The following is a 17,401-nucleotide window of genomic DNA, read 5'->3' on the forward strand; positions in this document are numbered from 1 at the left end:
TCATTATAAGTAAGACAAGGTTCATGAGAGTAAGCATCAGTGTTTGATTCTTTAGAAGTTGAAAATTAGATCAAATGAATTGGAGGACAACTACATCGAGTGTTAATGTTTTCTTTCTCGAATGAAGAAAATGAGATGATGTGAGCCATGACTCCATTTGAAAATGAAACGTTGTATTTCCATTTGCTCCCACGTTAAAGCACACTGTTTTTCATTTTAGACTTTTCATGTTGGTAAATGTTGCAATACTTTACATTCATTAGGCTGAGGCCCATTTACTACGTGCAAGCAAGACAAGCACAAATATATCATCCCCATCAAGCATCATTTCTAAATTACACAGTAAATAAATGAGACTAAACCAGAAACTTAAGTTCCACAACCTTTACCACTAGTGTAATAAATAAATAAATAAATAACAACCACCTTGGGTCAAAGTTCCCTACTTTAAAACATGTAATTTATGGGGCACCTGGGTGGCTTAGTTGGTTAAGTGTCTGCCTTCGGCTCAGGTCATGATCCCAGGGTCCTGGGATCAAGTACGGCAACAGGCTCCCTACTCAGCAGAGAGTCTGCCTCTCCCTCTGTCTCTACCCCCTGCCTGCGCTCTCTTTCTTTCTTACTCTTAAATAAATAAAATCTTAAGGAAAAAAAAAGATGCTATTTATGAACAATCTATTGAACTCTCATTATGCCAAATAAACTGATCATCCAAGAATGTATTGGATGCCTGATCCTAACTCATAACAGAAAAAATGCTCAAAAAAAAAACCTGGACTAATCAGATTCCGGCTGTCTTTTGCTAATTTGTGATGCATAAAAACCTGGTCTTACTAGAAATCTCTTTTTGATTTCTGATTAGCTTGTTATAGAATTTAGCAGCAAAGTCAAAATAAAGTAGCAATGCACAATGAGACAACAGTGAGCAAGTGTCTTCAAATTTATAATTGTCCTTGATTCTATTTCATTTAGCTTTAAGTCATGAGTCATAATGGAGACAAATGGTTACACAGAGCAGGTATCAAATATGATGAGAAGCTAGCTGTGATTATCTTGTTGTACGATTTCCATTTAGGGACTTTTTCTGCCAACACTTTTCCTACGATGGCTATTAAATTTTATAGGATTTTTCCCACCATTAGTTGTAATGGCATTTGTGTGTTAAATGCTCACAACAAATGAAAACCATGATTCCATTGTTTCACACGGTGAAAACCATCATTACTGATTTTCCAAATGGAGAACAAGACTAAAAAGAATCCAGTAATTCCTCCACCGTGTATGATACCTACATAAGCTCTGTGGGAAAGCCTATTTACTTTGCAACTCTTCTATTTTTGAAACAACATAGATTTTGCACATATTAAAAGAAAAGAAAAGAAAAGAAAAGAAGATGCCACTATAAACCAAATCAGAAGATAGCTCAAACATTATTTTTGTTGAGGGTGTTTGTTTATAATTAATTATAATTCTTCTTTTAGTCCACTTAGCTGAAAACCTCGCCTTTCATGGGGCTGGAAGGGAAAAAACTAATGGCTATTTATGGCTTTTTTGTAAGGGTGAGTAAAGCAAACCCAAATTATGTAAACAACATAGAAGGCAAACAATAAGAGTTTCTCAGCCAATTTCCTTCTTTGAGAAAATTCAGCAACTAGTTCTGGAAATTTCTGGATTTATTGTTCTGGGTTATTCTAGGTTAGTATTTATAAATAAATAATTACTCAGGATCATCTAAATCTAGCGAACAAGATATAAAAAATTATGTATTTGGGGACCTATAAAATTACTGAAATGCGCAACTACTAGATCATTCTAGGTCCTCTTGGTTCAGCTAGCTTAACATTTCTCTAACACCAATAATTTTTCAAGGCACTATCTCTTTCATCTAAAATAGCATTGAAGTACTAGGTGTTATAATTAACTAATGAATCATTGAAGACTACATCAAAAACTAATTATGTGCTGGGGCACCTGGGTGGCTCAGTGGGTTAAAGCCTCTGCCTTCAGCCTGGGTCATGATCCCAGGGTCCTGGGATCGAGCCCCATTCTGGGCTCTCTGCTCAGCGGGGAGCCTGCTTCCCTTCCTCTCTCTCTGCCTGCCTCTTTGCCTACTTGTGATCTCTGTCTGTCAAATAAATAAATAAAATCTTTAAAAAAGAAAAAACTAATTATGTGCTATATGGTGTCTAACTGAACATAATTTACAAAATTGCATTTTAAGTTGCATGACTCTCACTTTCTGTCTACCAAATCCCCTTCCAAAACTCAGTTGTTCCAAGAATCCTTCAGAAATGAAAGATCCTCCCTCAGGAGTTAAGGAACCTCTATTCAAACCTCTGATTTATTTTCACCTACCTCTCTCTGAGTCATATTTTTACTCTTTGTCATGTCCTCCCTGAGTATATGTAGTCCAAAAGTTTCTGACTCCAAATGGCCCCGTGTGAGTATCAATTAGTTTGAAATTACATGCAATTTGTTATTAAAAGAACACCTTGGAAACTGCATAAGTAAATATTTTAGAGCTGTTAACTTAAAAATCATTTGGTCATCTTTTTCTTCTCTTCTTTTCCCCAGCCCCCCTCCCCCCACCCAGCATTCTGTATGACGAAAGGAGCGAGAGAGGAACCGTGGTTGTTTTTGTTCAGAGAATCAGAAGAAACTTATTCACTCATTCAGTAGTTTTTTATTTGTTCACTTAATCACCTGATGATACCTCTTAGGGCAGAGATAACCAGACATGTGTGGTGTATCACTACCATTTGCCCAAATCTGCCCAAACTTTGGGCAAACCGGACAAGCCCTCAAGAGACCTGGCTTGGCTTGGAGCTGTGGGGGGAGACAGCTGTACTACTGGCAGCCCTGGATCACAAACCAAATCCTCTTTAGTGATAAACCTTAGTTGTGAGAAGTATCAGTTTCCCTTCTCTGACTACACACAAATCCACCAGGTTGAACTTCTCAGCGATCCAAAAGTGGGGTGCAGCGGGCTGTAAATGTTAGTGCATGCTGACTGTGCCTAGCACTTCAGCTCTCTGAGATCCATTTCCACAGCTCTGAAATCGAGGCTCTCTGATATTAGTGTTCTCCAAGAGAAATGGGCTAAACAATTGAGCATGATAATCTACTTTATTCCAGCATAAAATTCATAGTCTCAAGATTTTTTTGCCCACCATTTAGTGTTTCCTAATGGCCCCTCTAGAAGGATTTTCTTCCAAAATTCCTTGGAAAGCATGTCACCCCTCAGTTTCTACGTGGTCAATGTCCCCTATCTGTTCCATTTGTAAGATGTTCTCTTTTCTTACATTGTATAAATACTCAATTGAAAACCCATTCCAACTAGTGTGCTCACGAGTTTTCCCTTTTGAAACAGAATACTGAATCTTTTGTTAATGTGGTGGGAGGTTTCACACAATTCTGGGTTTATCTCAAATAATGCTGTGGAAACACTGGGGCTATAGAAACAGTTTACTGCTATTTTCATTTTATCTAACGAACATAGGGGAAAAGCTCAGATCTGAGAAGGAGAGAGTAATAAGCTAGAATCAGAAGAGGACTATTTGTTACCAAGTTTAAAGAGCTGCAGTTTGGTTAAAGACACCAAGCAGGAAAGGTCAAATCTATTGAAGACGTTTAAACAGGTTACATTTCAAACAATGAGTGGTTATCTGTAGTCACTGGGTTCCTTATGATGTTTCACACATTAACACAGTAAGTTACACGTAGATAGAGATATACAGAATTGCATGCTTACTAGCCAAGCCATGACACAACACAGAAAGTCATCAGTGTTACATGACATTGACTGAATTGCTGCTAAGCCCCCAAAAGATCACACTGGCAATGACACTGGTTCCAGGCATCAAATCCCCAGATACTGGTTCATTTTGTTCAAGGCATCACACACTGTGTTCAAATCACTGCGAAGGTCCTGCACCACATTTTCAATACTTCGGGTGTCTTTCAGAATTTCAATACTCTGTGTGTAGGGATTGAAGTACACGGAGAAGGGACGGGTAATTGACTTTGCAAAGTCCCTGCAAAATAAACGGAGATAGAAGGATATGCGATCAACTCTCACTGGTAGAAGAGACACAGAGAGAAGGAAGGAACAGAGCCAGAAGAAATAAAAAGGTATTTTCTGTAGATGGAAGAAAAACAAGTCTACCTCATCTTTTCTTTGGCTTCTTCAAAACTTTCTGAAACAAAGTAGGCTTCCTGGAAAGTGGTGATAAGGCATTCCTGTAAGCAAGTTGTCTTTGGGTCAAAGGCTTTCACACATGCCTTGTCAGAAAGAGCATGCTGCAAAACACACCACAAAACCTGTTAAACTCCATAATGAGACTTCCAAAGTGCCATGATGTCGTGTTTCTACAACACAGATCAGTATTTTTACAGAATTGTTCAGTTGCTAGTCGGCCATGAAATACGGTACTCTCCCTTACGCAAGGTAAATTGAGTGTTTGCGTTTTTGTTTGCTTTTGTTCAAATCTTTTCGAAGCTGGGGGGGGGGATGAGATTATGGTATTACTTTATATATTATCAGACAAATTCATAGGGAAGGACAGTTTGGAGCTATATCCCAAAAGAAATGGAATTTTAAAGCTATGCTATGAATAGAAGCAAGGAGAGAACATAAATATGGCCCTCAATTTATTGCCATAAGCAATGTACTGAAATTTCACTCAAATGGCAGAAGTAATAATTACCTGCGTGGAAAGGTAATTGGGACTCTGACTGAACTATTTGTGGCCTCATTACGAGACATTTTAAGGCCAGGTACTGTGTATCAACAGAGTCTGGAGTGGGCTTGAATATTTTAAGGATACTTGCAAAGCATTCATTTCCCTTCCAGCAAGCAGAGCAGAGCAAAATGCCACAGATAAATATTGTCAGGTAGGCAAAAAGAACTAATATTAATAGTTATAGTTATGCTCAGACCAGGCGTTAGGAAAACAGGGAACTCAGTGCAATTACTCTTTGAACCATCATTAGCTCCATTCAACTCACTACATGACTGCCACAGAGAACAGCAAGGAACAGTGAATGATTATCTCCTCGAGATCAGTTCAGCTAGGCTAAAAGTGAGTGGTCACTTCCTGCCACGTGCCACCTGCCTTTTTATAAGCCCTGGGTTAATGGTTCTCAACCCTCATGTGCGTAAGAATGACTGAGGGGCTTGTGAAAAAAAAAAAAAAATACAGATACCCGGCCTCAATTTTATTTAGCAGGTCTGGGTAAGTCCCAGAAATCTGCATGGTAGAGGCATCCAAGGTGATTCCGCCCCCAGGGGTTGTGAAGTCTATTTTGAGAAATATTCCTCTAGATGTTGTGTTTTCCTGAAAGGTTCAATTAGCTGGGGGAGAGTGGTGGACTGAAAGAAGGGGCAGCAGGAACCTCCCTGATCTGAGAGAAAAGGGGCTTCACTCGAGATGTTGCTGCTGTCACGCTGGGTAACTGCGCCATGGTCTTTCACCTCTCTGTGCCTCTGTTTCCCTAACTGTAACGGAGAGGCTTGGGCGGGATGATTCCTGAAGACATGGCATTCCAGCTTCTGGGTTTCACCCTAAGTACTTTTCCACCTTCCAGTGTAAGAGGTGCATTGCTGAATTAACCAGAGAAATGCCACAAACCTTTCCCGTTTCATTTCTTGGTATATTCCCCAACAATTTCAAAAATGCACGGCATGATTCGCACCCTTCCACGAATAAGGCTGCAGTTCCCTAAGTCTGAAAATGTAACTGCAAACCAAAAAAACTGGCATGTCTGAGAAAGGGCACGCGGCCCTGGCCCACATGTGATTTGCATTCCCGCAACGTTGTGTTATCCACATCGATGCATCCGTGCATCAGGGGACGTGGAGGGCCTCTGGGAATGAACGCATTCTTTTTGGCCCACAGGACAGTTTCATTAGAAGTAGAAGGTCACTACACCTGCAAATGTGTTTGTGCTAGATTCAGTCCAGGGCAGTGAACATCAGGGGATTTGGGTTCCACATGACTAATAATTCTGTCCACATTTTATTTTTTTTTTAAGATTTTATTTATTTATTTGACAGAGAGATCACAGGTAGGCAGAGAAGCAGGTAAGGAGAGAGGAGGAAGCAGTCTCCCTGCTTAGCAGAGAGCCTGATGCGGGGCTCGATCCCAGGACCCTGAGATCATGACCTGAGCCGAAGGCAGAGGCTTAACCCACTGAGCCACCCAGGCGCCCCCTGTCCACATCTTAAAAACAAATTCACAGTTTCAAGAAACAAATGTCTTTTTTGGAGAACTGGCGCCACTCTGCAAAGAACAGGCTTCCTACCGACTTGCTGTGGTGCTCAGAATTAGAAGCGGCTTCCTTCGCGGCCGCGGACTCGGGGCGTGCTTGACTTCGGTGCGTCATTCTAAGTGTGCGGTCCCCCACCAGCACGTAGGAAAGGAAGGACAGTGACTGAGTCAGTGTCCTTGATCTTTCTGTTTTCTCATCCTCACAATCAGGGACATGGGCAGAGCAGCAGCCGGACAGACTGTGAGAACACTTAAACCACTGCTGATGAGAAGGAGGTGAAACTCATCTGCTTGGGTCTGAGAGGCTTGGATGGGCCCTTAGCAGGCTTGGCAGCCACCATGTATAACAGAAGCCTCCCGAATGTGTGTCTACAGCAACAGGGACGGAAGTCAGTGTAGCGGTAGAAAGAACTGTCATGTGACATTCCACGGGATACTCAGATGAGCCTGTGTAGTCATTTTAACTAGTAAAGAGGAGGAGAGGGGACCAGGAAAGAGCCCAGAGGGCAGAGCCCTCTGCCCCAGACTTCAAGGACAGTCAAGGACAGGCTTCAAGAAACCTGAGGCAAAGACCATCAGGCAACGCATTTCACACTTGCCGAATGTAATATTCCAAGGAGAAACTGGGAGCTGAGTGTTGCAAGCTCTCAACAAGGCAGTCTACCCTCGGGAGCCTGCTGGGTCCAACATGCTAACTACCTACTGGGGACCCTCCACCCATGGGGTGTGGGACCAACGCTGCTCATCGGCTATTACAAAAGGGAATGATAGTGGTACCTGTATTAGCCTGGAGCATGACAAGAGCCTGGAGTTCGGGGGGCAACCGCCGAGTGAGGCCGACAAATGAGGGGCTGCTCACGCCTGTGAGGGGTCGCATTTCCCCGACAGCGAGCTCTTCTGCGGGCTGCCTGCCAGGGACATCCATGCAGCCTGAATACTAGAGTGTGGCCCCAAGGCTAGGAAAGGTCCACGTCTCTACTGATGCCCCAGGGGGTGAAGCCCTGTTGAGCTCCTGTCACGTCTCTCTCTCCGCTGCCTCAGCTTGAGGGAGCAGCCCTCCCCTCTGTGTCCACAGTGGATTCTCTGTAAACATTGAGCCACACTGCTTGATGTCCCCAGGGAACTCTGTGGTGCCTCCTTCCCAAAGTGTTAACAGTCTGGTATCCTGAAGTCCACAAGAACTCATCCGGCTTCAGCAGACAGAGGCCTTCTAAGGCTAAGAGAATGTGGCCGACGGTCCTTTAGTCTTACACCACTTTAAAAGTGCAGGAGTGCTTGAGCATCACCTGCCGTCATCCAAAGTCTCTCTAAAAAGACTATTTTGGATTTACCCAGAGTGCTAAAGTGAAGTAGGCAGGACTGGGAGCTGTGATACCTGGGTCCTAAACACACTGTCCCAGAGGCATGATATCAGAGGAGTGAAACTTCCCCAGGTGGGGACAGAATTTCCTCTTTCAGAAACTGGAAGGACCGATCTACATGAATTCCAAAGCTCTCCTTGCAGTATGCTTTGAAAAGGGCCTGCAGATACATTGCATTTCCCGGCCTCTCCTCCCTCTGCCCCAGGTGGCCCAGACTGGCCGTGGCAGCCTCTCCCACTGGCCTCAGCATGGCCTTCCCCTCCTTCCCAACAGAGGTGGCCATTAGCAATTAATCGGCTTCGGTGCACAAATTAAGGCTTATTTGTCATTCCAGCCTTTTAAATACAAAAATCTTTTTGCAACATCTAGTTTCCTAGAACCAGTTGTTATCTCAAGTTTCTGCATGACTTTGGGTAAGTTATCCCACCCTCTAAGTCTAGTCTAGTATTCGTCTTGGAAATGGGGATACGAATAGTATCTGTAAGCCAGGGTTGTGGTAAGAAACGAGGGGCACCTGAGTGGCTCCGTCAGGTGAGTGGCTGACTCTTGACTTCAGCTCAGGCGGTGGAGATCGAGTGGCATACGGTGCCCTGCACTCCACGTGGAGTCTGCTTTTCTTTCCCTCCCCCCAGTGGCGCGCTCTCTCTCTCTCTCTAAATAAGTAAGTCTTTAAAAAAGGGGGGGCGGGGGGATGGGACGCCTGGGCGGCTCAGTTGGTTAAGCAGCTGCCTTCGGCTCAGGTCATGATCCCAGGGTCCTGGGATCGAGTCCTACATCGGGCTCCTTGCTCGGCAGGAAGCCTGCTTCTCCCTCTGCCTCTGCCTGCTTCTTTGTCTGCCTGTGCTCGCTGGCTCTCTCCCCCTCTGTCTCTGGCAAATAAATAAATAAAATCTTTTAAAAAGGGGGGGGGGATTAAAAGAGGTAATGCATACAAAGCATCTGGCTCATGGGAGTGCCTGGTTTCCTAAGTGATCATGGACAGTTCAACCTGGAGATGATGGCATTCAACCCCGCCTGTCACCACTGGTGTGGCTCTTCTCCCCCAGGGGTCCAGAACCCACAGAGAAAATAACATGGCCCCTGCTATGAGGCTTCCAGGTTTCAGACTACAACAGTGCCTCCCCTAAGTTCAATTTAAAATCTTCCTTCCTCCCAGCCACCTGCCTTTGCAGGCACCGAGTTACTATCTCAACTATTCTCCATGGAAATCCTGTGATCATCACCCTCTATATTAGGACTGGTTTAAGCTGGAAAAAAGTCAAGCGTGAAGTCAGGTTTAGAGGTAATTTGGGCCCTAGATTCTAAATAAGAATTTGCAAACACTCCCATATTCACATTGTAATCTTCTTTTCCCCCATCAGAACAGCAAATATATACATCTATATATGTACATAGGCATGCATGTAGATAATATTTTTTGAACTTCCCTCAAATGTCCCTCCTAGTAACCAAGTACAAAGTGACATCAACACTGCTATTGCTCAATCGGGTGATAATGGCATCACACCTTTTTTTTTTTTAAATCAGTGATGTTGCAAGTTTCATCAATTTGAATAAGCTGCAGGCATAAGGGGAAAAAACTCTCTCTTCAAACAATCTCTTTATAAAAGCTAAAGACCTGTTTCCAACTACTCATGCTCCAGAGTTTGCTCTGTCTTTACTAACAGTGCTGGTTTCAGGAAAAGTTGGGTCGGGGGGAGGGAGGTATGAGCCATCTGTGCAGGGGAAAAGTGGGAGAGCTCTGCAGTGGTGAGTCCTAACTCTAGCCATACTGGTGACAGGATCCACAGGTGCCTCCAGCCTCTTCTATACGGCCTAGTGGGAATTCTAGCCACTGGACGGAGCTGCTGCAAATGGCTATAAACAAGAATGATTGTAATAAACACAAGTCTGTTCTTTGAATGCTAATTAGTCTATTAAAAAGGCAGTATGATAAAGTCAGTGTGCAAGGAAGTCCTAAAACTAGAGCTGAAAAAATAATAATAATGAAAAAATTTAAAACTATCAGCTTTGTCAAAACCTGAAAAGCAGAACAGATGGGTTGGTATGTACTATTTCAGCAGCTACTACGGGGTAGGTGCTAAGGCTGTTTACAAAAAAATCTAATCCATGCCCTTAAAGAAATAGAGAACTAGACTTTACCTTTACCCATAAAAAAAGGAGAAATTGCCTTTTTGCTTTTTAGACGTATTAACGTTTTAGGATAAGACTCAGCCGTTTCCTCGGTTAGCAATCAAGTCCTTACCACCACCAGGAACAAACTTCACTGCTGCTTGCCTATGACGCTTGAATTCGACAGCGACACCTATCAACCATTTTCTTAGAATCTCCCTACTAGAGACTCCAAGTTCCTTGAAACATTAGAACTTTAATTGTGGGTTTGTTGAATAAAGTGAATAAATAAATGAGTGCATAATAAATTTAAAAATGAGACATAATATAGTAGGGTCACTTCGGAGATAGAAAAAGTGGGAAAGACATATGCTATGGATAAACACCAATCGAGCATCCTACTTTCAACTTTTTTTAAAGTCAGACTTCCAAATGAGTTAGCTCATTATCAGCCGCTCCCCAGAGTGAGGAAGGTATGGTAGAGGCCCTACCAAAACACACTTTTAGAATTCCCAAAAATATATCACAGAACAGAGAAGAGAGAGGGCAACCACTGATGAGGTTAAAAGAAGTCTTTGTGCTATCAGATGTAGCTTGTACAAGCTTTTCCATATTTAGTTTCTCTCTCCAAAGACTGTCAAAAAACAAGCATTGTAATCATTGAAAAAATAAGAGGAAAAATGAAAGTTATCCTCCGAACTATACATACACCCCTTGGGAGTACTTGGTCAGCTCTGAAGTACAACACCTACGCCCAGGAAAATTTAGCCTCTTAAAGCAAATTTTAAAAAGTGTTCTGTTCAAGGAAAGAAGGTGCATTATGGATATTTATGTAAAGTAATAAAGATTACACCAAAACCTCCCACAGCTTAGCTGGGACCTACATTTAGGCTACAGTTGGAAACAAGAGATCTTCCACTGCAAAAAGTAACTACTTTTGAAATTGTTAAGTGTGTTTTACACAGGAATTTTTATAGTGCTATCACTAAAGCTTCTCCCTATCCTGAGTTCAGAATTATCATGTGTCCGTTCAATTAGAAGTTAGACAGAAGTACTCAGAAGCTGTGAGAGAGTTCTGGACATTTGCAGAGATTGCAGTGGAGATGAGGAGAGGGAAGTAGGTATGGGAAGCATCTTGTGTTATGTATTCTCTGTGAGTAATCAGAAGCTACTTCTCATAGCAAGAATTTCTGAATTGTAAAAATGGTCCAAAGTAGCAATCACTGGGAAGTTGGAGTGGAGAAGTTTGAGAATGGAAGAATGCTAATGACCAGAGGTGATGGACCAGAACAAGATTCACGGCAGACAATGCCCTTTGGTGTACGTAGCCCTGGCTGATTTCCATTTCCAGACATTTCTGTCCACACCAATTGGAACAAAAACAACACACTCAACCCAATGCTGCCTATACATGCCCCATTAACCTGATTAGAGGACCCTGTCGAAAGTCAGGGCAATGAGAGAGATTTGTTTCTTTTGTTTCTGGCATCATTTATAAACCTTCTGAGAATGTAAATAGATGTAGCTCAAGAGCTAAACCATTTTCTAATTCTTTTCTCATGGAAATCAAGAAGCATTCTACAGAAGGCAGGGGTCTTCCAGGGATATGACATCATGCTATTGCTGTGGGCTTTGGCCGCTGTTTTGTTGCTGTACAGAACTTTGTTTAAAAAAAAAAAAAATCAACACATTACATCAGGCTTTTGTCATGTGAAATGTTATCATCTATTCCAGCTACATGGAGCTCCAGCAGCTCCCCAAACAGGCCAGGATTTGACAAGAGCACACATGCTGCTGTCCACTCAACTGTTCTGTGCATCTCATTCACTCCTCATTCATCTTTTCCACTCCTCAGGAGTCAGCGTGGGCAGCAAGGCCCTTGTCCGGAGCCTTCCCCGGCATGACCCAGTAAGTGCCAGGCCCACCAAGTGCCTGTCACACTTGGCATTATCTGATTGGCTGCTTAGCCCTTGCACTAGAAAGTAAACCCTCTGATAACAGGGACCCCAGGAAGTACAGCCTACTGGTTAAGGGCTGGGATCCTGCAGGGTAGACCACCTGGACTTGGGTCCAGCTCCAACATGCATTAGCTGTGTGATCTTGGGCAAGCTCCTTAATGTCTTTGTGCTTCCATTTTCTCATCTATGATAATAATACTGATAATCTCATGGGGTTGTTATGAGCAATAAGTGAGTTAATATGTTTAAAGCACCTACAATACTAATTGAGGTCTGCTTAAGTGTCCACTTAAGTGTTGTGGACACTTCTTCTTCTTCTCCTTCTTCTTCTCCTTCCCACTCCTCCCCCTCCTCCTCCTCTTCTTTCTCCTCCCTCTCCTTCTCCTCCTCCTCTACTCCTCCTTCTTCATTATTTCTATCCCCAGTGACTGGCACAGTACATGGCACATAGTATGTACTCAACCAAATGTTTGAGGAATTAATGAATGCCTGAATGGAATTATAAAGTGAACACTCAATAAGACAACAGTTAACACTGTACCTTTCAAGAATATAAACAACCAAAAAGTTCCAATAGTCATCTATTTCCCAACTATATTATATAAGGATAAACAAGGTCCAAATAACAACCTCTGCTTAGTCAATAATCCTGATCTTAGTCTCAGTAATCAAAGAGAGAGTAAACTATGTTTAATACCATTTCCAGATTATACATCATATTGCATTCTAAATTCACCAAAACTTGTTACCTTCCCATGGTATGCACAGCAATTCTTAAGTAACCAGGATATTTAAATTATCAAATGATCCAGGCCCCAAAACTTCTGAATAAATGACCAATTTACTGTATTTTAACCAACTGAGCCACCCAGCACCCCTTTATTGTCTTTTAAGACCAAAAAAAAATACCATTCCTTAGGCATTACTATACATATTAGCTACCTTTCTGAATGTAGGTTCATTTAGGGTTTTTTTTTCCCAAATTGTATATGTCCACAAATGTTTTAATACACATTAATTTTGAAAAGGCTAAAATAATCTCAAATTTCTCTTGGAGGAGTAAATTCTAGGGTATCCATGGGAGCCACGGGGATAACAGAAGTGAAAATACCCAAGATATCCTTGCAAGGAAATTTCAATCAGGAGGATCACTGCTAACTTGGCTGCCTACTTTTCAGCACTCAATTTAGGCCAGTCATATGTTATCCAACATTTAAGCATACATTCGTCCTTCCTGTTGGTCTGCGCACATGGCTGCTCGACCATCTGAGTCACACCACAAACCTAGAAAGGCATGACCCATTTTCAGAAGTGCAAAAAGTTAGGTCAGTACCCACATCCGAGGTGCCAAATCCTCTGTATTAAATATTTATGGGGTACCTAGGAGTAGAACTGCTCAGACAAACAAATCAATATTTCCATGACCTTGAACCAGTTTGCCTGGGAAGGATGTTTTCGTTCACAGCCTCGTACCTTTAATTCTCCAATGGAGGAAAGGAGTCCTGCTCCATATGCCCGCAGTTGCCCTTCTTGCTTGCAAAGGCCAAACTCGATTGTGAAAAAATAGCACTGAAAAATAAAAAAAAAAGAAAAAGACATGGACATACATCCAGCGAACTAGTCAACGTTGTTCTTCTATAGAATAAAATGGCACCCAAAATAAAATGGTGCACTGGGCATAGTTTCTTCAACAGTGTTAATTTAAACACATTTGAATTAAGAATATTCATTGAAATCTATTCCCTTGCTTAATAATCCCTCCCTAGGCTAAATGTGTATGGAAAACATATTAATTACTAAGAGATTTATGCTTAGCAGATTCAGAAACCCCATAAGTCAAATCATATCCCCAGCAATAATTTTTTAAAAATCACAGACTTAGAAATAAATAAATATGTCACAGTCATAACACTGCAAGAATATGCTACTGTTGAGGCACCTGCGTGGCTCAGTCTCTTAAGTGTCTGACTCTTGGTTTTGGCTCAGATCCTGATCTCATGGGTCATGGAATCAAGCAGTGCACAGGGCTCCATGCTCAGCAGGAGTCTGCTTGGATATTCTTTCTCTCTGCCGCTCCTCCCACGCACACTCTCTATTTCTCTAAAATAAATAAATCTTAAAAAAAAAAAAAATAGAACATGTTACTGTTTACCAAGTTGTGTTTCAGCTAACATAAACAAAGTTCATGGAAATGTGGAAAAATAACTTGGAACCCAGCAATTCCAAACTGATTTTTGCAGTTTGTTTATTCATTCAGCCAACATTTGGTGAGTACCTACCAGGTGCCAATGCTAGGCAAAGAATCGTGGTAAAGAAACAAGAGTGAGACCAAAAGTCTCACACTTACCAAGTTACCCAACCAAAATTTTAGTATGATTTTTTTTAAGATTTTATTTATTTATTTGACAGAGAGAGATCACAAATAGGCAGAGAGGCAGGCAGAGAGAGAGAGAGGAGGAAGCAGGCTCCCTGCTGAGCAGAGAGCCTGATGCGGGACTCGATCCCAGGACCCTGAGGTCATGACCTGAGCCAAAGGCAGTGGCTTAACCCACTGAGCCACCCAGGCGCCCCTTTTAGTATGATTTTTTTAGCAAAATCTTCCATGTATATCTACATATGTTACACACATAGATACATGTATCTGTGTGTATATGTAAAAATATATATATATGTATACATATAGTAAGAACCACTTCATTGACTGAGTTTTGCCAGCATCAACTACTACAGCTTTCCCAAGATACTGAAGTCTATAACTGTTTCCGTTGATTTTAGGAAACCAACCTAGACAGACAGAAACCTCTGTACAACCAAAAATCTCAGGATGCTCTTGAGAGAGACTGAAATCACACTACTCTTGCCCAAGAGAAAAGTGAGAAGTTGACAATGAGTGAGCGAATTGCATCAAATTAACACTGTCCTGCATGAGTAACGACAGAGCACTGACAGTGTTGAGAAGGAAGAATTTACACAGCCCCGGAAAGTGGAAAATGGTAATTATTTCTGGCCCACGGCAGTTTGCTCTATTTTCATTTGGAGGTTGAGATGTCCCCTGGCTCAGAAGGGTTTTATACTTCTTAGGTGTGAGGAGGATCTGGGAGGTCGAGTGGGTTGACCCCGAAGGACTGGTCCCTGCAGGTCGTGGCGCTCAACCTCTCGAGGAAAACTTCCTTTCCTGATTCACCTCCTCAGAGGGCTAAAATTAGAGTCCTTCCTACCCCCATCAGTACCCGCAATGCCCGTCTGCTCTCCCGCTTACCCTGCTCTGAATGTTCTCTCTTTTCCATCATACCCTCTTTTTGACATGGTCTTTAATTTCCGTATGTATGTTCCCCATAGTCATGTGTCTCCCCACCCTAAACTCTGTGCTACTTTGTAGGACAGCACCCCCGACCTCCACCGACGAGATGTCAGCAGCAGCCCCCACCCTGCTTGCAACAGCTAAAAAGGTCTCTAGACATTAAAAAAATGTTCCCAGGGGACCAACATCTCTTCTGCCTCAGAACCACTGATACAGAACTGTGTCTGAAACATACTAAGGGTGCAATAAATAGTTGGTGAATAACTAGCAAATGAGAGAATTATCTCTAAGTCAGGTTTGCTGTGTGGCAGGGTGACCAGGAAGAAAGACAGGCAGGGGCCTGAGCTCTAGTCTCTGCCCTGCTTCTTTTTTTTTTTTTTTTCTATTAATTAACACATAGTGTATTACGAGTTTCAGGTGTCAAGTTTAGTGATTCATCAGTTGGGTATAACACCCAGGGCTCATTAAATCCCATGTCCCCCTTAATGTCCACCACCAGCCACACTCAAGTTTGTTCCGTACAGTTAAGAGTTTCATGGTTTGTCTCCCTCTCTGATTTTGCCTTATTTTATTTTTCCCTCCCTTCCCCTATGTTTATCTGTTTTGTTTCTTAAATTCCACGTATGAGTGAAATCATACGATATTTGTCTTTCTCTGACTGACTTGTTTCACTTAGCCTAATGCCCTCTAGTTCCAGGTTATTGCAAATGGTAAGATTTCATTCTTTTTGGTGGCTGAGGAATGTTCCATTATGTGTGTGTGTGTGTGTGTGTGTGTGTACACATACAATATCTTCTTTATCCATATATCTGTTGACAGATATCCGGGCTCGTTCCATGATTTGACTATTGTGGACATTGCTGCTATAAACACTGGGATGCAGTTGCCCCTTCAAATCACTATGTTTGTATCCTGTGGGTAAATACCTACTAGTGCAATTTGCTGGGTCATAGGGTAGCTCTATTTCTAACTTTTTGAGGAATCTCCCTACTGTATTCCAGAGTGGCTGCACCAGTCTGTGTTCCCACCAGCAGTGCAAGAGGCTTCTCCTTTCTCTGCATCCTCATCAACATCTGTCAATTCCTGCCTTGTTAATTTTAGCCATTCCGAATGGTGTGAGGTGGTATCTCATTGTGGTTTTGATTTGTATTTCCCTGATGCCCAGTGATGTGGAGCATTTTTTCATGTGTCTGTTGGCCATCTAGATGTCTTCTTTAGAGAAATGTCTCTTCATGTCTTCTTTGGCCCCACTTTTAATTAGCTCTGTGACCATAACCTCTCTGGCATGTAGTTTTTCTACCCATGACATCCATCCATTCATTCATTCATTCTATAAATACTCCTTGAGCACCTATTATATTCCAGAATTTGCTTTAGCTGCTAAGGATATGCAATGCACACAGCAACAAAGTCCTTAATCCCATGAAGCCTATTTGCTACTGGGATGATATATAACAACAACAAAAATCGATATACAGGATAGTTGCAGGTGGGATATGCTATATAAATAATAAATCCACATAATGTGTCTGGTATTAAGCAGCAGAGATGACTGCTTTAGACAAAGTGGTCAAGGAAGGCCTCTCTGGGGGAGTGATATTTAAGCCGCAACCCACTTGAAAAGCAGCCCTTTGTGCAAGATCTTCGAGAAAGAGCATTCCCAGCTGAGGAGGCAGGTGCAAAGGCAGGAACAGATTTGTATTTCTAAGGGCAGTGGGAAGTCATGGGAGGGGTTTCAGGCAACAGACAGACATATTCTGATTTCATTTCAGAAGATTGTGCCGATGCTGGGTACAGAACAGGCCGTTGGTGGGGCAAGAGTAGAAGCAGAGAGATCAGTGAGGAGGCAGAGGCAGCCAAGGAGCTAGGAGGTGAATGACTTGGAAAAGGACTTGGGCCGGGGGGTGCAGGGCTTGGGGAGAAGTCAGTATCACAGAGACCTCAGCAGAAGAACCAAAATAAGAGATCTGAGTATGTGTCGAAAAGTTAAAATACAGCCCTCAAGTCTGTCTCCCCATCCCAAATTTTTATATATATATAATGTTTTTATTTTTTAAAGTAGGCTCCATGGCCAGTGAGGAGCCCAACACGAGGCTTGAATCACAACACTGAGATCAAGACCTGAGCTGAAGTCAAGAGTCGGAGGCTTAACCGACAGAGGCCCTCAGGCACACCCATCCTCCAAAAAAGTCTTGCACAATCCTGGGCACAATGAAGAGAAGTGATTGTATTGTCATAGAACAAGAGTTCTGGAAGTTCAACCTCCCATTTCACCAAAAGGAAAATTCAAGTTTAAGGAGATAAAGTGATTTACCCCAGGACAGGTCTAGATGGTGACATTTAAGAGATCCAGAGCTCCAACTTTGAAAGAGCTCGACCTCCGTCACCTTGGAAGTTTCT

At 42.4% G+C, this 17,401-nt stretch overlaps 1 protein-coding gene across 1 annotated transcript in view; it reads right to left on the reverse strand.

The window, feature by feature from the left end:
- Window positions 1-2,988: 2,988 nt before the first annotated feature.
- The window catches only part of TPH2 (tryptophan hydroxylase 2), a 96,225-nt gene continuing 81,812 nt past the window's right edge, over window positions 2,989-17,401 (reverse strand). The window contains exons 9-11 of the mRNA XM_044226610.1: window positions 13,174-13,269; window positions 4,166-4,299; window positions 2,989-4,034 (exon numbers count right to left, since the gene is read on the reverse strand). Of these exons, the coding sequence (XP_044082545.1) occupies window positions 3,860-4,034; window positions 4,166-4,299; window positions 13,174-13,269 (405 nt within the window). The 3' untranslated portion in view covers window positions 2,989-3,859. The remainder of the gene's footprint in view (window positions 4,035-4,165; window positions 4,300-13,173; window positions 13,270-17,401) is intronic.

This window comes from Neovison vison, chromosome 12, assembly GCF_020171115.1.
Source record: "Neovison vison isolate M4711 chromosome 12, ASM_NN_V1, whole genome shotgun sequence".
Lineage (NCBI taxonomy): Eukaryota > Metazoa > Chordata > Mammalia > Carnivora > Mustelidae > Neogale > Neogale vison.